The sequence below is a fragment of the Odocoileus virginianus genome, chromosome 2 (assembly GCF_023699985.2).
Source record: "Odocoileus virginianus isolate 20LAN1187 ecotype Illinois chromosome 2, Ovbor_1.2, whole genome shotgun sequence".
In the NCBI taxonomy this organism is placed as follows: Eukaryota; Metazoa; Chordata; class Mammalia; order Artiodactyla; family Cervidae; genus Odocoileus; species Odocoileus virginianus.
In genome coordinates, this window is record NC_069675.1 from 83,855,235 (window position 1) to 83,878,252 (window position 23,018).

A 23,018-nucleotide genomic window follows, 5' to 3' on the forward strand; every position below is an offset into this window, starting at 1 on the left:
TAAGAAGACTCTGAGCAAGCAAGCCTATTGGCTCTCGCAGGATGTCATGAGTGACTTGGCGTTGCCATAACAACTGCCTCTGCATCTTACTGTATTTATCAAACCATACTGTAATTGTTTGTTTACGCATCTGTTTACACAGATGAACTGTGTGAAACTGTGAACGCCTGGAAATCCAGGATGTTCTTCACTCACATGAGTAAATGCCCAGTGCTGGAACGGGCCAGGGAGACCTTCAATGAATGATGGGGGAAGAAGCAAACACAACCTTCTCCTTTTGCAGAAATTCCCTCTATTGCAGAAATCATAAAGCTGCTCTCAACCAATGCCTTCCCGTCCTTGTAGAGCAAGGCTAGGACTCTTTACTCCACAAGATCATTTCTCTCCCAGCCACACGGACAAAGAGCCCAATACTGCCCTGCCCCAAGCGAGAGAATCACCCACTGGGCACAGCCCTCCAGAGCCCTGCGCTGCCTTATCTTTCTGCATGCAACCAGTCTCCCCCCTTGGGCTCAGGTACTTAGTCCCCAACCTAGAAGTGTCAAACCTCCTGCTATCATTCATCCTCCCATTTACTCAGCTCCCCCTCGGGCTCAGGTACTCAGTCCCCGACCTAGAAGAGTCTCACCTCCTGCTATCATTCATTCTCCCATTTACTCAGCTCCCCCTTGGGCTCAGGTACTTAGTCCCTGTCCTAGAAGAGTCTCACCTCCTGCTATCATTTATTCTCCCATTTACTCAGCTCCCCCTTGGACTCAGGTACTCAGTCCCTGACCTAGAAGAGTCTCACCTCCTGCTATCATTTATTCTCCCATTTACTCAGCCCCACCTTGGGCTCAGGTACTCAGTCCCCATTCTAGAAGAGTCTCACCTCCTGCTATCATTTATTCTCCCATTTACTCAGCTCCCCCTTGGACTCAGGTACTCAGTCCCCATTCTAGAAGAGTCTCACCTCCTGCTATCATTCATTCTCCCATTTACTCAGCCCCACCTTGGGCTCAGGTACTCAGTCCCCATTCTAGAAGAGTCTCACCTCCTGCTATCATTCATTCTCTCATTTACTCAGCTCCACCTTGGGCTCAGGTATTCAGTCCCCAACCTAGAAGAGTCCCACCTCCTGCTATCATTCATTCTCTCATTTACTCAGGAAATATCCCAGAGGGCTCTTTTGTGCATTAGGCTTTGTTGCAGTCTACCTAACGCATGATTATGCTTCCAGATCTAGCAAAAGTTCAGCTCCTGCAGGAAGCACATTGGCCACCAGCCTCTCCCACCAGGCTAGCGGCATGGTCGGGAGGGCAGGGACATCTACCTACCAGGCAGTTTGCCCCAGTACCCGGCTCAGCGAGGGTGGGCACACAGTCCTCAGGTGGGTTAACTGCCAGATGGGGAGACGCCGCTGTCAGGGCTCAGGGAAGAGCAGAGGTGAAGATAGCAGAAGCTATCATGACCACTGTCATGACCACTAGGTGAAGCACAGCCCAGTGCCTACATCCCCCACCAGGCCTGAGCAGGGTTCACCAGGCACACGGGGCCCAATCCCACCAACTCTACTGATGAAACCCTTCTCTCACAACCTGTCTGGATTCTCTGTCCCTGAATTTGAGATGCAATGTAATTGCCAGAAGGAGAAAAGAAGGACTCAATGTTAAAAAGGAAAAGATAACTTTCTTCCCAAAGCAGTCCCTTGTCTCAGCTCCATGCCCCGCCCCCCAAACTGGACTAAGACCCCTCTTCTCTGCTGAGTCATTGCACTACCCTGACCATCCACTTTCACCCTGCCCTCAATCAGGGCATTCCCACGTGGGGAGAAGACAGTCAAAGCCTTTAGGAGCAAGGCACGCACACACTCACTCCGGAAGACGTGGAATCTTCCATCTCTGGTGTGACAGCCCCATAGCCAGCTTTGGAGCAACTGGAAATGTCACAGAAATTCAGCAGGAATTGTACTTCACCACTGTGACGATAAAACAAAAATTTCAGTTATATAACACTACTGAGAAACAGTATCATTCATAATGCCTTTGTCAACCAAGCAGCATAAATTTACATACATTAGGTATCAATAGAAATCATTTGCATTTGGGCATGCCAACTCATATACACATTTTGTTGTCCCCTGGGAGTCTGAGAAACTCAGTGTTCAAACGGCACCATCGTTTTCGCCTATCTGTGTGACAACCAGATGGAAAGAGACCATTCATTTGTCGATCACAGATCAGCTCCACTCAGAAGGAAGGGCGCTGCTTACTTGTCAAGCATAACAAAACTACATCCTCTAGCAGCCCCTAAATGGGCTCAGTTCCCCTTCAGCCACCAAAGTGACCTTCCCCAAAGAAAGAGATCTAAAGTCAAATATCAGAACAGCAACAAAAAGGACTGAGAAAACTGTAAAAATGTGGAATATGATTATAGACCCAAAGACTGGGTACCACATAGCTACCACCTAAAACCCTCTCTCTCTTCTCAAGGATAACCAAGTAGACTGGGCAGGATATTAAAAAAAAAAAAAAGAAATATGCAATGTAACTAGAATACTCACTATGACACATGAGAGAAACATATTTTTAACACTGAAGAAGATATGCTTCTCTCAAAAGATACTTCATTCCAATGATGAATAATTCAAGATTGATGATGTCTCCAAGGTTACAGGGCCAAAAAATACCTCCTGTTACATACAAGACTGGAGTTATGCCTTACACTACCACTCAGCTCTTAAAACCTTGTATTTAAATACCCCCCACCATGGAATTTAAATTATAATTACACCTACACTCAATGCTATCTGGGCTTTCCTCTCCAATCTTGCTGCTATTATCTGCTTATTATGAATAAACAGTACCTTTTCCCAGAACAGCTAATACCACTAGCATTAATAGTAACGGGTACTATTAACTCTCTTCTGACGTAAGGTGCAAATATTTCTAAATTATCTGTCCTCCCTAGCCATTTCTAAAGACAGTAACTCATAACAAATGATACATGTACATCATTCTGAATCTCTTTTAAAATAGACTGAACGAAGAAGCTTTAAGCATATAGAATCTGTGCATAAATACTGTACCCACATCTTTTTTTTTTTTTAACTCAATAAAACAATAACTGAGCAGGTACTCAGTTGCTCTGGGAAACAGAAAGACCCCTCAGTGACAAGAGCAGTGATATCTGGGCTCAATTCTCAGGGCTACCACTGACTGTTTTCTTTTATGAAGCCACAAGACGCCTGGGAGACTGTTTTCTCAGCTGTAAAATGGGCATAAAACCTGTCCAGCCCAAACCATGTTTTGAAAAACAGTCGAGTTTAAATAAAACCATAAGCATATTATTTTTTTTTTTTAAAAAAGAGCTCCTGCTCTCAGGAGTCTGCAGTTTGGTTTCAGGAAACGAGAACACAAATGCAGGAAGCAGGTCAACGGTGGGAATGCATGCCTTCTTCAGGCGAGTCACCCCTGACCGCTCCTGCGGGCGGGCCTGGGGTCGGCTCCCGCAGGACATGCGGTGCAGAACACCAGGTACCCCTTCCGAGGGCCTCCCCCCACAACGAAGGGCTGACCCTTCCCCCCACAACGAAGGGCTGACCCTTCCCCCCGCCCCTTGCCCGCCATGCCAGATGGGCTGCCTGAAGGCCAGCCCCACTCACTTCACTCCTCTGCTCAAAAGCTGAGGTGTTTTCCTGCAGCCTGGGGCAGAGAAGGTGCTTCCACAGGGAGAAGACCTGCTCAGGGTGCTTGTGTGACACACGGACCACTGGACTCAGCCACCCAAAGGCTCCACACGCCCCAGCCCTCTGCACACTCAGCCCAGATGCACTACACTCAGAGCCCATCCGCGTAACTTGGGGCAGAAGCACTTGCTGGAAAGAGCCCCACAGGAAGTATTTCAAGCTTTGCAGGCCACATCCACACAGTCTCTGTTGTACAGTCTTCAGATTTGGGTGGGTTTTTTTTATAATTCCTTTTAAACTGCAAATACCATTTTCATTTTAGTTTACTTTGGTTTTTGTTTTAGCTTTTTTTTTTTTTCAAACAAAACCAGAGTGGACTATAAGCTTGCCATCCTCTGTCCTGACCAAACAGGGACAACTCTGAGGACCCCAAACCCTCAGACAAGTGACCCCCTCCTCTGTCTTCCCTGATCAGATTCCGGCCCTGTGGAAGCAAGTGAGCACCCAGGAGGGAAGCATGGGCCACTCTCGGCACACACGTAGGACCCTCAGCTGCTGTGGTCCACCACACTGCACGCATCACACTTCATGTCAAGCATGAGACATCCCAGGTCTGCCCCAATGATGGATGGACAGACGGACGGACAGACAGATGGATGCCTCAATCCACCACGGACGGATGGATCAATAGATGGATGGGTGGACGGATGGTCAACCAAACCCTGAATGAATGGACGGACAGACTGATCCAAAAGTGAGTCAGAGTAACTGCTTTAAGATTTCAGAGAAGGGCTTCCCTGGTGCCTCAGTGGTGAAGAACCTCCCTGCCAATGCAAGAGACATGGGTTTGATTCCCGATCCAGGAAGATCCCACATTCCTCAGAGCAGTTAAGTCCATACAGCACAACTACTGAACCTGGAGTCGAAACTACTGAAGCCCACGGGCCCTACAGCCCTTGCTCCACAACAGGAGCTCCCACAAGGAGGAACCCACACACCGCAATTAGAGTAGCCCCTACTTGCCACAACTAGAGAAAATCCCAGGCAGCAACAAAGACCCAGCACAGCCAAAAAATAAAATAAAATTTAAAAATTATTTTTCAAAAAGAGAAGAAAGTTCTGATAGACGAGGGATGTTAGGGAAGGTTTTACAGAATAAAAGAGATATTTTTGAATGAAGAAAGTCGATATCAGGGTGCTTTAGAGAGAGATTTCGGTAATTCTTATAGAGATTTTCCTGTTTCAAAGGATAACATGACAATCTTGATTGTGCAAATCAAAACAAATTTATTTCTAAACATACAGCAAGCCACTTGAAGGTCAAGATATAAAATCACAAAAACAAAGATTACCTGGACCTTCACACTCAACAGACAATTTATGAGAACCATGGGCTGGGAAGCACCTGGGACTCCGAGGATTCAAAGAGAAGGGACACTGAACCTGAGGCACTCTCAGGGTCTGGCAGGAGGGTCCACCAGGAAAACTAAGAGCAGGCCTGACTGTGGATTCTGAAGCTCCCTTGCCCCCAAGAAGGAAATGCCAAGATACGCTGAGGTCTGATAGCAAACCGCATGCTCCTTAACAGCAGTCATCTAAGAGCCCAGGGTTGTCCTCATGAAAGCCTGCCGTAACCCAGAGACTGATTCCATGTCATTCTGCCGTGGCCCAAACCCCATCCTGAAAGATGTCCTAAATGTCGCATTTGGACTAACACCAAAGGAAGGAGTTGTTCCACATAAGTGAATTTTCTCAGTGAACTAAAAGTCATCAAAATTACACAGCAAAACTCAAAAACCATCCTCGTGCAAACTCCCCTCAATGGATCACATGCCTCCCTGCCCATCAGGGCAGACAGCATCAACTGGAACTCTTGTTAGACCTGCTGCTTAGTGGGGAGAAACCTCGGGGATCCCTAGAGAAGGAGTAGCCCCGCACTCTGAGTGAGTCCAGTGTTCTCTCTTCCTCCCTTCCACTGGCCTCAGCTGTTGAGCGCTGGTCCCTGTTATTTCTATCTCACTACCTGGCCCTTTTTGAGAACCCTGAGGATGACCCTGACCTAAAGAGAAACAAGATGGTTGTTCCAGCAGCTACTGACAACAGCTTTTTCTTCTGTTTACCTTCTAACACACGTCTACCACTGGCTTTAATTATTCAACCTAACAGTACATTTTCCTTGGGAAAACCAGTAACAAATTCCTGAAACACTCATCTGCTGACACTGCTACTCCCTAATTCAACCCAAAACCTAACCAACTGTCAGAACGCTCTACCAGCTCGCAGTACGTCAGGGGCAGGAATAAAGCCCTGAATGTGACACCCCAGGCCTCACTGGTTTGGGCACAGATGCTCAGGGATGCAAGGAGGTTCATAAATTAAAAAGAGCAAATAAAACAGAAGCCCTTAAGAGACTTCACATTAGCTATGAGTAAAGCAACTGTGTCATAAGATCAATCAAACCTTTACTTTGCCCTGGCCATAAAGAAGACGGTGCACTTCAAAAAATTAAGCTCCTTCCACACTGTTACAGAAGACAATAAATCATTTTTAAAAGACAGAACAATAAACCCAGTTCCTGGAAAACTGAGAGGAGGCAGGGTGGTAGGAGAGGAGGCAGGGTGGTAGGAAATGAGGCCACCGTGAAATGTCATCACCATAGAGCAGCTCGCCATGAAAGAAAGTCGCAGACTGAAACCCCAAACTAAATCTTCCCTTGTGTGTCCCCTCTGGCTGGAAAATCCACTTTAAAAAGGATGTACAGGGCCTGGAGGTTTGGAAATACACCAAAGGAGTGCAGGCAAGAGAACGCAGGAGAAAAAAGAAGGGAGGTGAGAATTTTCAGCTTTGGACACTGCCTAGTCGGCAGCACCAGCAACTGGTCTCCAAGGAAAAGAAACCATAGTGTGGAGGAGGCAAGGGAAGGGAGATGGAGGAGGTGGGGAGCCTTCTGCCTCCTTACGATTTCTGCTGTGCACCACCCTGCCTGATACCTCTTCCCCATGAGAAAAGCCTGTGGCCTGGCAAGCTACCACCAGGGCAAACAAAAGCTGCAGGTTCTGACAACCCAACAGCCCAAGGAGTAAACACACCTCATTCCTACTGGCCACAAAAGAAAAAACCACAAGAGAACTTACGAGATGAGAAGAAAACCAGGAAGCTCAACAGTTACCTTTGGTCAAGAAGCAAGGGGCCCCCACAGTGAACAGGTCAAGATGACGCTTACAGAAAGAAGCAGCCAAAAGGCCAGGACAACCGGGAAAAACAAAGACAGACGTTCTGAGCTCGCTGCTGCAAAGACAGACGAGGCCTGGCCCTGGACTGGAAAACTCCCAGATACCATGGCACATACAGCTGAATGAGCCACGTATCTGCAACCAGGCGATCAACAGTGACGCTCCCGCTAACAGACTTTGCAATCAGAGACCACACGGGCAAGTCCTGTTTCTTTTCACCAGGGAAGCCAAGCACAACAGCGCTGTAATCAAGAGACCAAAGCATGCACCTGGAAAGACCCTTCATGAGACAGGATGGCAAAGTACAGAGCACCATTTGTCCCAGACAAACTAGTGATGCACCCAAAGAAATTGCAGCCTCTGGGCCAACCACCTTATCGACTCCAGGGGTGTTTTGGGGGAGAGAATGTTTAACGGGGGAGTAGAGAAAGGGATATTTTCACCTCTAACCTCTTGAAAGGTATGGATTTGAATGGCCATGAGAAAGTGGAGGAGATGGTCAGGAAAAGGAAAGAAGGCAAGAAGAGGCAGGTGAACTGTGTTGCAGACACAATGTTAAGAAACATCTCATTCATCCTCCACTTTACAACCGAGGTCACTGAGGCTGGACCAGTGAAATCAGCTGCCCAAGGCCCAATACCAGGAGAGCTATCAGATCAGGGCTAGCAGAGGAAGAGACACAGTACAGGGACTGAACACTCTCCCTTCCCCTCAGAATCTCCCCAGAGTTCCCTGACTGCCAGCAGGGTACTCAGTCTGCCTAGACAAGTCACATCTGTGACCCTGCAGTGCTCGCTCTCCAAGCACACATCTGCTGACACTGGGGGGACACTGCATGGACTGGTCACTGCCTACATGGCTCTGGAGTCCTCTACAAGCAGCTGTGACAGTGTCCTCAGCTCTGGGGGTGGGGGGATGTGTCCTAATTCACTCCAAAGCAGGCAAGGCCACTTAATAAACACCTCTGATGTGAAGCACCTCCCCAGGGGTTAGAGTCTGACAACCCTGCCCAGGCAACCTCACCTCAACGGCATCGACAGTAGAGACCCACCTGCAGAAGGTGGACGACTATCAACCGGCACGACTGAAGCCCAGAGAAACAACCATAAGAGGGATCTTTACCGGCAACAGAGATGCCAGCAGGAGACCATCAGGGAGGCATTAAAGGACCAACAGGAAAACAGTCTTAAGCACACAGGCTGATCTCGGCGTGGCTGGGGTTCCTGGTTCCATCATCTGCTAACTGTGGGGCAGGCTAGCTACCTGCAGTCATGGCACTTCTCTGAGCTTTGGTGTCTTCAACTATAAAACAGAGGTAATAGGATCTACACCAGACAGGCCAAGTGAAAGGATTCAATCATCAAAAACTTCCATTTACAAGACAGCACAGCCCTTAACACAGAATTAGTGCTCAGAGAAATGTCAGCCATTGGTGTTAAAAAATTAAAACAACAACAACAAAAAAAAAACACTATTAAGATTGTGATTTCTAGGAAACTAGGGAAAGAGGCCCTCAAATCGGGATTACCTGGCCAGAATCCTAAAAGCCAAGGCAATTCATCATTTGCGGGAACTGTCTTCACCAGCCAAGGACTCTGCCAGCAGCTGCGTATAAAATCATATTGACAGAGCCATCTTCAGCTGGAGCGGAGAGATGATAATCCCGTTAGTAGGGCAGGCCTCCTGCCAGGGTGTGAGCAGTGCCCGGGGCCACCAGGCTCTGCAGGGCTGGGCATGTCAGCAAAGCAGTGAAAGGAGTAAAGAGGAACCATTTGGGGGGCAACACAGACAGAGGAGGCAGAGAGGTAGCAAGCATTCCCCAGAAGCACCCACTCAAGGAAGGCAGCAGGTGCGTGGTACTAAACTGGACAGCAAGAGAGAGGTCGCGCCAAATAATCACAGAGGCATCAACATGGACAGCGTTTTCCAGGCCAGGCTCCACAGAGGCAGCTGGAGGCTACAGGAGCGGAAACTCGAATGTCAAAATGCTTGCATTTGAATCCTGGCTCCACCACTTCCTAGCTCTGTGCTCCTGGTAAAGTGGTTTAGGTTCCAGAGACCTTACAGGACTTTTGTAATCATCGAACAAGTGAAGAGTTAATACGTGTAAAAAATTTAAAGCAAGCCTGGCATACTGTAAGCATCCAATAAGTGCTAAGAGGCAAGAGAAAAGAAAAAAAAAAAAAAAACAGGAACTGACAGTAACATTTCAGCTATGCTGTAGACACCCCAAACACACTCATGCAACAACAGCATTGTTTCAAATACGTTACCCTCACCGAGAACAAGGCAGAAGTCCAAGCCTCCCCTTAGAATTCTGTGCAGAAGGCACCTATAAATCTATCACTTCACACCCAGCCTGCCCTTCAGAGTTAAGGACAGCAGATGACAAACCAGAAAAACAAGAAAGGTAAAAATAGGAGAACTGAGCAGCCCAGCTCAGGGTCCTAACTACAGGACTCATAGATGCAATCCACTGTGTCACTGAACTCCGAGGCATGCACGACGGTATGAACTAACCTGGGGTCACATGAGAAACTGCCAAGCCCTGACCTTGAAAAACATGCGGAGAGCATGGCTGTCCAACCACAACTGACAGCTTTACCCTCCACCCCTAGTTCCTCTAAGCACCTTTCCTGCTCGATGATAGTAATACAGGCTCGGGGTGTCACCCCTCTCTGCTGAACTCTAAGAACCAATTCATGACAATGACACTGTAATAATCATGAGGCTTGTTTAAACAACACTGTTACAGAGTCACTCACTCACTCACTCCAAAAGACAATCAACTAAAATAGTCTTGTCAAGCCTGGAATTCTTAGTCTGAATTCAGAGAGCTGGGATTGGAAAAAAGAATTACATCTGTATTTCATCAGCCCCCAACTAAAATTTAGCACTTCCCTCAATTATGAATGTAAGCAACACACCATGGTAACATCAGCAGTACCTGTGACTCCAAAAAGAAGACTTAATATAGTTTTAGAGTCATTAGAAATAGCTCCCCACATTGCTTACATTCATCAGGACCTCAAAATTAAAGTATTTATTAGACCCACAACCAACCAGATCTTGATATTCAATGTATTAGTAAAGAAATATATATTAGTATTATACATTTTTTCAAATATTTTTCTAACTGTATTTCAATATATCTGGTCCCGTTTAAGATTGTATGAGGGGACCCTGGTAGCTCAGCTGGTAAACAATCCGCCTGCAATTCAGGAGACCCCGCTTTGACTCCTGGGTTGGGAAGATCCCCTGGAGAAGGGATAGGCTACCCACTCCATTCCTGGGCTTCCCTGGTTGCTCAGACACAGTAAAGAATCCACCTGCAATGCAGACCTGGGTTCAATTTTATTCGATGCATTAAAACATCTTTCTGAAATATTTTCTCCAGAGTTCTAGAGGGTCCACGGCACAAAAGAAATGCTGAAGGGATAAACACTAACTGCACACAAAAGACTAAGAAAATAAGGGCTTTACGGGGAAGGAGCTGGTCCTGCCCGCTTTTACGTCACTGCACCCCACAGTGACAATACCCTGGCAGGTGCCCAGGCCTATTTACATATCAGGAGACCCAACACAACCAAATACAAATGAAAACAGAGCTCCAGCATTCCAGCTCTGGTTCATTTACTCCACATCATCCATATGATAAAACCATAACGGTAGAGAAGTACCTGGAAGGACCCTGGCAACCACCTGAAGGCCGTATGACACAGAGAAAGTATAAGCAAAGCAGGCAGGTTCCTACTGTGGCAGGAGGGGAGGTGAACTCACCACCTCTTTTTTAGTGGAAAGAAGAGAGTTTGGGGAGCTGAATGGGAACAGTGTCCCAGGCATCTGACACCGCTAAGAAAGTGTCACGGGCTACATCTGCCTACAAACAAGAGGAAGGAAGCAAACACCCCGGCCACACAGCTCTGCGTCCTCTCTCCCTTCTCTGACCTGTGTCTGCAGAAAACCAAATGAACGTCCAGCCTTGGTTCCAACACAACTTTCAGAGCAAGCTGTGCTGAGCAGCACACAGCGGGCCTCCACCCGCTGACACTGGGGTGTCAGCTTCACCAGGGGGACACCAGGAGGTCCACTCTTCGGGGGCCGGAGCCTGGCCTCTGCCTCCACTGGGACAGGGACCCTCTTGTGTTCAGCTCGCCCCAGCGCACACCAGGACCGTCAGCACAGAGGGTCTCCATCGGACTCTCATCGCCCTCCCTGCATCGGCCTGCCGGGAAGACCCCTAGCCCCCATCAATCTCCCTCTTTTCTCTCCTGCCCTGCCTGTCTATCCTGTCTGGAACGACCACCCTGAAATACCAATAATGTAAATGAGATCAACCCCCCAATGGCTTCCCACCACAGGAGAACAAAATCCAGCTCCTTCCCGACATCGCCAAGGTCTCCTGTGATCTGGCCTGCCTGGCCCCCAGCCTCACCCCTCCTCTCCTCCAGGACGGCTCAGTCACCCCCATCTCGAGGCCTTTTCACAGGTGGCTCCTCCCCGGCTCCTCACTGCGTCCTGGGCTCTGCTGTAATGCCACCTCTTCAGAGAGGCCTCTCCTGATTGCAGTTTCCCACTCTTCAGAGTCTCATTCTATTCCTGTATCCTATGTAACTTATCAATTGTCACTACCTGGCATTACATTACTTCACTGCAGTGATCATCAACCCCATTTAGGGGGTGGCTTTAGAAAATGCCAGTGCTTCAGGACCCACCCTAACTAATAAGGTCGGAATTTCATGGAGTGGGCCAGGCATTTCTCTATTCTACAACCTCCTCCCTCCCTGCAAGTGATTCTACTGTCCGTCACGGTGAGAACGGCATTTCTCAAACCTTAACGAGTACAGAATGCACCTGGGGATCTTGGGAAACCATAGATTCTGATTCCAAGGCCTAAGGTGGGCTCTGACAGTGTGTGTTTCTAACAAACTTCTAGATGATGCCGATGCTGCTGTCAGAAGACCCTTCTGAGTTGCAAGCATCTAAAAAGCATTGTCCGGCAGAACTTTCTGCGATGACAAAAATGTTCTAAACCTACACTGTCCAATGCACATGTGCTTATTAGCACTTGAAATGTGGCTGGGGCAGCCAAGAAACTGAATGCTTGATTTCAGGCTGCCATGTTGGATACTGCCTAAAATTAACCATCACTAGTCACTCTTGAGAGTCCCTTGGACTACAAGGAGATCCAACCAGTCCACCCTAAAGGAGATCAGTTCTGGGTGTTCATTGCAAGGACTGATGCTGAAACTCCAATACTTTGGCCACCTGATGCGAAGAGCTGACTCATTTGAAAAGACCCTGATGCTGGGAAAGATTGAAGGCAGGAGGAAAAGGCGACAACAGAGGATGAGATGATTGGATGGCATCACTGACTCGATGGACATGGGTTTGGGTGGACTCCAGGAGTTGGTGATGGACAGGGAGGCCTGACGTGCTGCAGTTCATGGGGTCGCAAAGAGTCGGACACGACTAAGCGACTGAATTGAACTGAATCCCATCACTTCATGGCAAACAGTAGGGGAAAATGTGGAAGGAATGAGGTTTTATTTTCTTGGGCTCCAAAACCACTGTGGATGGTGACTGCAGCCATGAAATTAAAAGATGCTTGCTCCTTGAAAGGAAAGTTATGACAAACCTAGACAGTGTATTCAAAACCAGAGACATCATTTTGCTGAAAAAGGTCTGTCTAGTCAAAGCTATGGTTTTTCCAGTAGTCATGTACAGATGTGAGAGTTGGACCATGAAGAAGGCTGAACGCCAAAGAATTGAGGCTTTTGATCTGTGGTGTTGGAGAAGACTCAAGAGTCCCTTGAACTGCAACGAGATCAAACCAGTCAATTCTCAAGGAAATCAACCCTGAATATTCACTAGAAGGACTGATGATGAAGCTGAAACTCCAATATTTTGGCCACCTGATGAGAAGAACGGACTCACTGGAAAAGACCCTGATGCTGGGAAAGATCGAGGGCAGGAGAAGGGGACGACAAAGGATGAGATGGTTGGATGGCATCACCGACTCAATGGACACGAGTGTGAACAAACTCAAGGAGATGGTGAAGGACAGGGAAGCCTGATGTGCTGCAGTCCATGGGGTCACAGAGAGTTGGACACGACAGAGCAACTGAACAACACCAACTGGACAGTGCAGATCTAGAATGAATGTGCTCCATGAAGAAAGGCATCAGGGCCTGGGAATGGGGAGGGTAAGGATCAGGGATTATTCCAAATTCGTGGTCTGAGCAGTGCTGTGGATTGGCTATGAAAATTCAACCAGAGGCCTAGATGGCCACCACCTCAGGAGTGGGTCAATATTTACCTAAGGCGGGGAGACAAATACAAAAAGCTCTATTGAGACAGCTTAGTAACTACAGATGACTATCTTGACTTCGAGACTCGATCCCACGTCATCATCCAAGGCCCTCCTATCCATGGCCCCAGACACACCTGACCCCTGCCATCCCTGGGCATCCAGGATTTTGGACAATCTTGTGGTCACAGCCTAACCATGTTTTACTGCACTGATTTGTTCATAGGATGGCTGTCTCTCCCACTCAGCTGCAGGCTGCTTCAAAGACAGAACACATTCCTCCCGGGAACTCTCTTCCCATCACCTGGCACACAGCAAGCACTTACTAAATACTGAACGAGGGACAGGCCTGAAACCCCACCAGGAAGGCATTAGTATTTTAGCTGTTAATCACAAGAAAGAGACAAATTGAAGGGGCAATTGGGGGGGGGGGGCGGTGTGGAGAATAGGAATCTCGTAAGCAGAGATCATTCTCTCAAATCACTCCGAGATTTCCAGACACCTATGTCCAGATTACAGAACACAGCATAAAAAGGTGGCCCTGGGGCTTCCCTGATGGTCCAGTGGTTAAGAATCTGCCTTGTGCAGTGCAGGGAAGACAGGTTTGAACTCTGACCAGGGAACGGAGATCCCACATGCCATGGAGCAACTCAGCCCCTGAGCCAAAATTACTGGGCGCCCAGGCTCTGGAGGTAGAGCAATACAGTCAGAGAGTCGGAGGGCCACAGCGAAGATCCCACCTGCCGCAAGTAAGACCCGACACAGCCACATAAACAAACATATATGTCTATTTTTTTTAAGGTGGTCCTGTCTGACCCATACAGGCTCATTTCTGAAAATAAGAATGGACTGGGCAAGTAGGTGATGTCCTTTCAGTCAGTCGTGTCCAACTCTGAGACCCCGTGGACTGTAGCCTACCAGGCTTCTCTATCCGTGGGATTCTCCAGGCAAGAATACTGGAGTGGGTAGCCATTCCCTTCTCCAGGGATCTTTCCAACTCAAGAGATCAAACCTGGGTCTCCTGCATTGCCGGCAGATTCTTTATCATCTGAGCCATCAGGGAAACCCAACAATAAATCTAAAATCCATTAATCTGCTATTTGGAGGAGGTGTTTTTCAAACAAATCACACAGGGCTATGGTGTAGAGCCATACTCTTGCCTAAAAAGTACACAGGCCGGGTTCCCACTAATAGCTGCTGGGAGGGGCATCTGGCCCCAAGGACAGCAAGGCCCCCGGGAGTCTGGGCAGTCCAGATGCTCCTTCTCTCCCTGCAGTTAGAACCCTGTGCTTGTGACAGCAATGAGATTTCCAAGGCAACCAAGGACAACAGAGTGGAGAACTATGGCCCGGAAGGAAGCAGATTAAATTTTAATACTTACAAGTCAACATCAAATTTATTTTTAAAACTATGTATCTGACAAAGCCAAATAAGCACGACAGAGTGGCTGATGCTTTAAAGGAGGGTCTAACTATGAACATTTCACATACATGTACAACTTTTCCCTATTCTGAGAATATTTCAAAGAGCTCAGAGGATCAAAGAACGTGACACAGCAATAAAAACCCCACAAACAGTAGAGGGGGACGGTTTTCAGATTCAGTCACTACTGATTTTTTCCATTATTTCCAAAAACACAGGGCAGATCCCAATTGAAGCACCAGACTTGGCTAAAACTGTGCAAAACAATTACTTCACCAAGAGATCACCAAGTGAAAATTTTAAAACACTGCTGTGCTGACCTGCTGCCAAGACAACAAACCAGTTAAAAAGCAATGGTTAACAGCCATGTAGTGGCTTTCCACTCACTTACTCATTCAACCATTTCTTTCCCCCTACTCTCCTAGGCCACATCAACCCACCCATGTAAATCTCATTTTGGGGCCAAATATCTGCATCAGGTTCTATGGATTAATTAAAATACAAACTGTTAAAGCAATTAGCATGTATTACACCGGTTGTCTACCAGGTACTGTGCTGTGGACTATCTCATTAAACCCTCTCACCTCTCCAAGGCAGACAGGTATTGTTATCCAGACTAACATCAAGGCAAACGAGAAAACATTAGTCATCTCATCCAAGTTCACACAACTGGCCAGTGGTGGAATCTGAACTTGGACAATCTGACAAAAGAGTCATTTAGAGAATTCAGCCTTACTGAAAGTAACAAACAGCAGCATCATTTCTGAAAACAGCATGGAGCCAAGTTCAAGCTCCAGCTCTTCAACTTACTAGCTCTATAACCTTGAGCAAATTAACATTTCTAAGCCTCAACTTCCTCACGTGTAACTCGAGAATGAGAAATAAATGCAACAGATGAGAGGTTCATAGTACCGGGTAGGATAGTCCAGATACAGGCATGCGTATCAAATAAAAAGTACACTTCAGTTGTAGGATGATTTTTAGCAGACATAGCCTATCCTGGAAATAACAGATACACAAAGGTTACTCAGTTCAAAATTAGTTTACTAATTCAGTGACACATGTGTTTAAACATAGGACCATGGACTTGCAAATTTTATATTTATTTCTGTGAAATGAGTAACTCTGTCCCAATAACCACTGTCTGCAGGAAGAGCACATGCTTGATTAAAATCAAAATATGAAGACATACTTGTTAAATAAAACTGTTCCGAATTCAGTTCTCTCATAAATGTAAGTTCACATGTGGCATCATCTCAGTATGTGTACTGGATCTGCTTAAAGTGAGACAGACTGTAATTTTTTTTTTTTTGAGATTTTAACCAATTCGTGTGTGTTCTTAGACACAACATGGAGCAAGCCTGCAGTTTAATAAAATGACCAAATCTGGTCTCTCTTTCATCCACTCAGTAACTGAACTCTAGGGTAATCTGCCCAGCACACTAAAAGAGCTTTGGAACTACACACCACAAACTAACATTAATCACGAAAGGGTATGCCAATTTTAATAGCAACTCGTGTTTGCCTAGCTTTCCAACATCTGCCAGTGTTAATAATATTTAACCGACAAACTACAGTAGGGAAAAGAAACAGAACTTTAAGCACAATAAAGAATTCTTTTTAAGGCATAGTGTATAAAAGCTCCCTTCCCTGAAAACATACTCAGCTACCTTTTGGGTTGCGATCAGTCAATAAACATTATTAATGATGTATTTTCAAAACACTGCGAAAATTTTTTTCTTGCTTTTCAACCAGCACTTCTGAAGAAACTTCTGACGCTCATCCCCCACCAGCCTAATTTGAAGGCATCATTTTGAAGCCTTGCTAATAAGAGGAGAATTAAGTGATGTCGGATCACACAGCTCACTGCAAAACGTTTACATGCAGCTCTCTTCCACCAAAAAAAAGGGGGGGGGGGGGCGAGGAAGGAGGGAGGGGAGGATGCCCTTACTACACTTAAAACATTCAGAATGCTGAATCTGCTGCTTTTCATTTAGCCTATTATTGACTGTTAATGCCTACAAAGGAAATTTTTTTTCATTAAGGGAAAACATTCTGGATTTATCTTTTCCCAAGCAGTTCCTAACAGCAGCTGCTTTGTTCAAGTGGGCAAAAAAACTGAATGCCATCGCTTAATTAAGCTCTTCTGGTGACCTCCCTTCACTCACTGAGGCCCAGTCCTCTCCTTCTAAAATACCTACCATACCCCATTTCAAGAATGTACCTTGACATTGTGGCGGAAAAGAGGGTGATCATCGATTCAATAGCGGCACCATAGGACTTGTAAACCAGTTACCTTTAGTATATACCTATTTAGTATAAACCAAGCACTTGACACACAGTTGTCTCTGACCCTCATCACCACCCTGGAAAGGATGCACTGCTCGTCCCATCTGACAGATAAGGGTAAATGAGCAGAGAAGCGAGAAAAAGCCCCAAACCACAGTCAGCGGTGGCCCTGGCCTCCCAAACCCTGCCCTTCGGTAGGAGGCCGTTCTGACCGTCACCTAAGCCTGCTGGTCCTAAGTGCGCTCGCCCAGGACGTGGAGGGCTTCCTAGTTAGCAGCAGACGATGACTCTGCACCTTGCCTAAAATCAGGCCTTTTCCAGGCTGTTGAGGAAGGGAGGCGTCCGGGGGGTGCGATCAGATAAGAACACACATCCCGGGGTGGTGGGGCTGGGGAGAGGAGGGGAGCAAAGTCCTTCGTATCAGAAGCCCGGCTCCCGCACTCCTCCCCGGGCGCGCTGCGGGACCGGGCGGGCCTCCCTGGCTAAAGGTGCGCACACCTTTCCTGGGCAGCCAGGGTCCCCCGGACCGGCCCTCGAGTCCGGCAGAGCGGGGCCCCGGGCACAGAGCACCGCGCCGGGCAGGCTGGGCGCCCGGGCAATTCCCCAAGCTGCGGACTGGGTGGGGGGGGGGGGGGGGGGGTGCGCCGGGGACCCGCTGGCGAGCCGATGACCCCGCCGCGACGGCCAGGGTGGGGACTCCCCGCTCACCACCGCCCCGACTCTCGGGCCAAAGTTGGCTGGGCGCGGGCAAGGGGGACGGGATATGAACCGTCCGGCCCGGGGCCCCGCGGGGGGCTGGGGAGGGAAGGGGCGGGGGGTGGTCTTAAAAAGGCCCAAGGTAGCCTGGCAGCAGCAGCCTTCTCCTGGAACAAAGGGCTTCTGTTTCGGGCAGGGATTGCCCGGCCGAGTCCGGATTCCGAGGGAAAGAAACTTTTTCCCGGGATGCCGGAGCCGGGCCCGGGCGGGGGCGGGCGGGGGCAGGCGGAGGCGGGGACGCACCCGGGCGCGGCGCTACCTGCGGCCGGAGCCGCCCCCGGCCGCCCCGCGAGGCCCGCGGGCGCCGCTCACCTCCTCGATGGCCGCCACGGTGTTCCGGCACTGCGCCGTGCGCGTGGTGAAGCTCGAGGCCGTGGGCGCCTTGTAGTCCTCATGGGTCTCGGCCACGAATTCCGACACGGAGATCTGGTCCGGCATCGCCTCGGCGCGGCGGGCGGCCGGCCGCGGGGCAGCCGCCGCCTCAGCCGCTTTGCGCGGGCTCCGATCGGTCGCCCGGACGCCGCCTGCCGGCCCGCGGACAAAGGGAGGCGCCGGGGCGCGGGCCGCCGCCGCGGGAGCCGCACGAGCCGCCGCAGGGCGCGGGTGGGCCGCCCGCGGGGCCGGGCGGCGGGAGCAGGGGCCGCGCGCGCACAGCGCCGCGCAGCTCGGGCGCGGCCCGTCCGTCCGTCCGTCTGCCGCCGCCGCCGCCGCCGCCGCCTGCGCTCACGATCGGTCCCCGAAGCGGAGGCGCACAGCCGGCGGGAAGTGCCCGCCAGCCAGCCGCGGGCCCCGAGCGACTCCAGCGGAGAGAGGGGCGGGCCCGGGCCGGGGGGCGGCGGCCGGCCGGGCGCTGGGCGGGGCGGCGCGGAGGGCCGGGCCGCCAATCCGCGCGCTCGCCGCCGCCGCCGCCTGGAAGCCGAGCCTGCAGGAAGGAAGGCGGCGCGCGCCCCGGGCCCGCCGAGCTGCTCGCCCGCCGCCGCGCGCCGCATTGTCTCGGCGTTCGGGCGCCCAGCCGCGCGCGCCGGGGTTCCATGGCGCGCCCCGCCGGGCCGGCCGGACAGACCTCCCGGGCGCGTCCCGGGCCCCCCTCCTGCCCCGCGCCCGGACTCGCGCGCGGGGTGCTCTGGACACCTCCCGGGCGGCGCACCGGCTTCCCCCTGCCCGGTCCCCGCCCCACCCCAGGAGTGGATCCCAGGAGTGGATTCCCTTCTTGGCCGTCCCCCACCCCGAGCCTCCGGGGATGCCCGTCCGGGCGCGCGAGAAAGTGTGGGAGGAGCTCGCCCCCTACAGGACGACGCGCCCCCAGCCAGCCAGTTTGGGGGTTCGGTGACGGTAATGAGAAACGACCATGAAGTCACCCAGTCCTCCAAACCTTGTGAGGCAAGTAAAGAGGTGGTTATTCGTTTAACACGGAAGACAGAGAGTGCTCCCGAGAGTACAGTGAGGGGCCCACTGGGGTTCAGATCCAAGTCGGGGGCTTCCTCCGAGGGCTCACAGGACCCCTGGTCAGTGTCCCTGTCCGTGTTCCTGCCGTCCTGGGTCGTTCTCGGTTAGTTAGTTTCGAGGTACTAGGCCAGGACTCACTCTAGGCAGGTAAGAATACGCTGAAATGGTGCTCCTGGGGGAAGTAGAGGGGCCCAGGGTGGGGAGTAAGACAGAACCAGGAGAAGGAGCTTCTTAGGATTTCAGCCAGAACATGCAACAAAAGGGGGCGAAGCTTATACATAACTGGTCCAGTAAAGAGTTTGAATTAGTACAGATTTCCATTGAACAACTCTTAAGGAAAGGATCATAATCATTTTTTAAAAGGTGGGGGGGGGGGTGGATAAATTGGGAAATGAAGGCTGACATAGCACTACTATGGGCTTCCCAGGTGGGGCTCAGTGGTAAAGAATCCGCCTGCCAATGCAGGAGACTCGGGTTCAATCCCTGGGCCAGGAAAATCCGTGGAGAAGGAAATGGCAACCTACTCCAGTATTCTTACCCGGAAAATCTCATGGGGACAGAGGAGCCTACTATATATAAAGTACATAACTAATAACCTACTGCATACAGCATAGGACACTTTTCAATACTCTGTAATAACCTATATGGATATGGGAATAGAATCCAAGAAAGAGTGGATATATGTATAACTGATTGACTTTGCCTTATAGCAGAAATTAACACAACATGTTAAATCAACTATACTTTAATAAGGTTTCCCTGGTGGCTCAGACAGTAAAGAATCTGCATACAATGCAGGAGACCACAGTTCAATCCCTGGGTGGGGAAGATTTCCCTGGAGAAGGAAATACTACCCACTCCAGTATTCTTGCGGGGAGAATCCCCTGTACAGAGGAGCCTGGCAGGTTACAGTCCATGGGGTTGCAAAAGAGTTTACAGGACTGAGCCACAACTGGGCAACTAACACTTTCATACTCTAATTAAAAAAATTTTTTTAATCCAGGAGTTCTGAAGACACTGGTCAAATAAAATCCCACCCCATAACACTACACCAAGCATATGGTGTGCCTTCTGTAGCTGCCGGCAGTAAAACCAAGAGAAACTTTACAAAAACCTTTTGTGCATCGGAAAAGGAGGAAGTGTGAGAGACATTGGAAATTTAATATCTGAGACAAAGCAGTCTCCTGACACTGTAGGACAGTGGACCAGTCAAACAATCTTTTTAAAGCTCCCTTGTAAGAATTTGCTATATGAGGTGGCAGCATGGGTCAGACATTATGTATGGCCTTTGGTATTTTAGTAGCATTTCATATGAAATTTTGTTTTTCTGAAATAACTGTATTAGTGGATAGCTTTTATAACTGTACCAGGCAATAAGTTACTGTTTTTAAAGCTGTAGTATCTCTGTTTCTATCTTCTATTTATGTTTTTTCACCCTTTTTGGTGTCTTTGGTAGTTTCTGCTAGTTGCTCCTCTCTACAATTCAGGTTCTATAGATATTACTTATACAAATGCACCCTCTCCTATGAGCTTTCCAGGTGGCACAGTAGTAAAGAATCTACCTGCCAGTGCAGGAGACTTAAGAGATGCGGGTTCAGTCCTTGGGTCTAGAAGATCCCATGGAGGAGGAAATGGCAACCCACTACAGTATTCTTGCCTGGGAAATCCCATGGACAAAGGAGCCTGGCGGGCTACAGTTCATGGGGTCACAAAGAGTCAGACACGCCTGAGCATACACATCATCTACACCAGGAGGATTCTATTCCCTCCTAGGTGGCTTTCTAGCTACAGTTGTGTTGTTTTTCTTATCCTGGGTAAGTTTTCAAGTTTTGATTTTTAGAGGAATAATATCTATCAGGCTACAGATTTAAGGATATAAGAAGAGAAGAAAGTAGTGTTTTTCCTTGACAACTAGTATGGCATTAACCAGACTGAGCCAAACTTCTTCTACAAGGACCAAGTTGAGCTTCATGTTCTTCTCTATCCTCTCTTCATGTGCAATTACTATAATTTTTTATAGTATATATATTATATATATATAATATATAATTTTTTATAATGTAATAGTATTTTTCAGGTACAGAAACCTGTGCTGTGCTTAGGCGCTCAGTCGTGACTCTTTGCAACCCCATGGACTGTAGCCCGTCAGGCTCCTCTGTCCATGGGGATTCTCCAGGCAAGAATACTGGAGTGGGTTACCCTGCCCTCCTCCAGGGGATCTTCCCAACCCAGGGATCAAATCCAGGTGTCCCGCATTGCAGGCGGATTCGTTACCTTCTGATACACCAGGGAAGCCTCAGAAACCTGTAGTAAACAAAAATAAAATGGCAAAGGTGCACTGTGTTATACACAGGGATGAGAAGGATGGTGGAAAACAAGTCATCCTACCAAGTCCACTGCAGAGAGAACATCCGTGATAGAACACCCAAGCAGTTCATTCCTCCAGCCATCCCTGAGAATCTCAGAAAACCTTGCCCAGCACAAAAGCCAGAATTAAAGCAAGATCAGAACCAAACGTAGCTAATGTGTCTCTGAAATTAATCGAATGAGTAGTTTCCAATAAAAAAAAAAGGGGGAGTTGAATGTGGATTAAGAAGACATTATAGACACATGATTTTTTTGGGGGCGGGGGGATTCATGTAGTAAAGAAAAACATGCTGGGGAAACCATTACAGGCCTATACTCCCTTATCTAGAACTTTAAAATTCTGAATATCTGAAAAATCTAAAGTTCAAAAGCAACAATTTTAGTAGTAAGATTGACCTAAATTAAATTGACATGACTATTTACAGTCTTGCTTCATCGGAATATTTATGTTTTCCTGCAAACTCTAAATATACTTGCTTATGGAGTATGGCCCCAGACCTCACTGGGCGTGACTTAGAATAGCTAGTGTATGTGGTGTATTAACTCTCAAAACTCTGACAGATTCTGGACACATCTCACCTCAGGGGTTGGTTTCAGATAAGAGGTTGCAGGATTGTATTATTAAGAAAAGAAACATGGTGTTGCAGACTTGTCATTTCTAATGAAGAGGAAAGAAACTCTTCTCTCAAAAATGAAATTTTCAGCAACCCTTTGCGATTGGACAACAGCCCATTTTCCAAAGGAATTTTCTAACCCTAGTAGTTCTCAAGAACCTGAGATTTTTCACTCTGAAATCAAGGTTTAAAATACATTCTTATCTCTGAAATTTGCTTAAGGGTTGGCTGACTTAACACAAGACTTAGCCAGTTCACTTGTTGTAAATGATTAATTTGTAAATGATTATTCTTGGAAAGAAGAGATCTATATCTTAAAAGAACTATGGTAAACAGTGTAATTAAATAGAAAAACAAGAAGAAATGTGCACCCCCCCCAGATGTGAACTTGTAAACTTAAGCAGAAGTTTAATTTCCATTCTTAACAATATTCACCCTCAAACAGTATTTCTTAAGGGACCCATTTATCTGCAAAGTGAGAGAGATTTGAATACACTTACCACAGTGATCCCAGCTTAGCACTTGAGGGGGGGAAAATCAGCATGCAGAAACTATTTTACAAATGAAAACTTAGGTTCTGATGTCAGCTTTGCTTCTCTGTGACTTTGAATAAGTTATAATAATTAACCTCCCTGGACTCAGCCCATTTGTAAAATGAAGGAAGCTGGACGAGCTAATTTCAAAGGCTACTTCCTGAGCAGGCATCTCATGATTCCGTGGTCCGTATTCTGTGTTAGTTTAGGCACCAGAGGGAATTGCTACAAGGGCCACATTGCTACTGGGGAAATCTAATCAGTGGTCCTATTCACTTGAGAACAGGCCTGTTTTAGATGACGTTGGGGGCTGATTTTTGAGAATGTTGTCATTTTATTAAGCTGGTAGATTTAGATGGCAAATTGATTTATTCATAGCCA

The 23,018-nt window shown here is 48.3% G+C and overlaps 1 protein-coding gene across 3 annotated transcripts in view; it reads right to left on the reverse strand.

Moving 5' to 3' along the window:
• Positions 1-18,216, reverse strand: part of ASAP2 (ArfGAP with SH3 domain, ankyrin repeat and PH domain 2) — a 154,808-nt gene extending 136,592 nt beyond the window's left edge. For 2 of the 3 annotated variants that reach the window (XM_070451860.1, XM_070451854.1), the window contains exon 1: positions 17,990-18,216. In XM_070451860.1, coding sequence (XP_070307961.1) covers positions 17,990-18,115 — 126 coding nt within the window. In that variant the 5' untranslated portion in view covers positions 18,116-18,216. Of the gene's footprint in view, positions 1-1,854; positions 1,894-17,989 lie in introns of those variants that run through there. The other variant, XM_020912045.2, reaches the window with a different exon arrangement.
• Between the last annotated feature and the right edge of the window lie 4,802 nt (positions 18,217-23,018).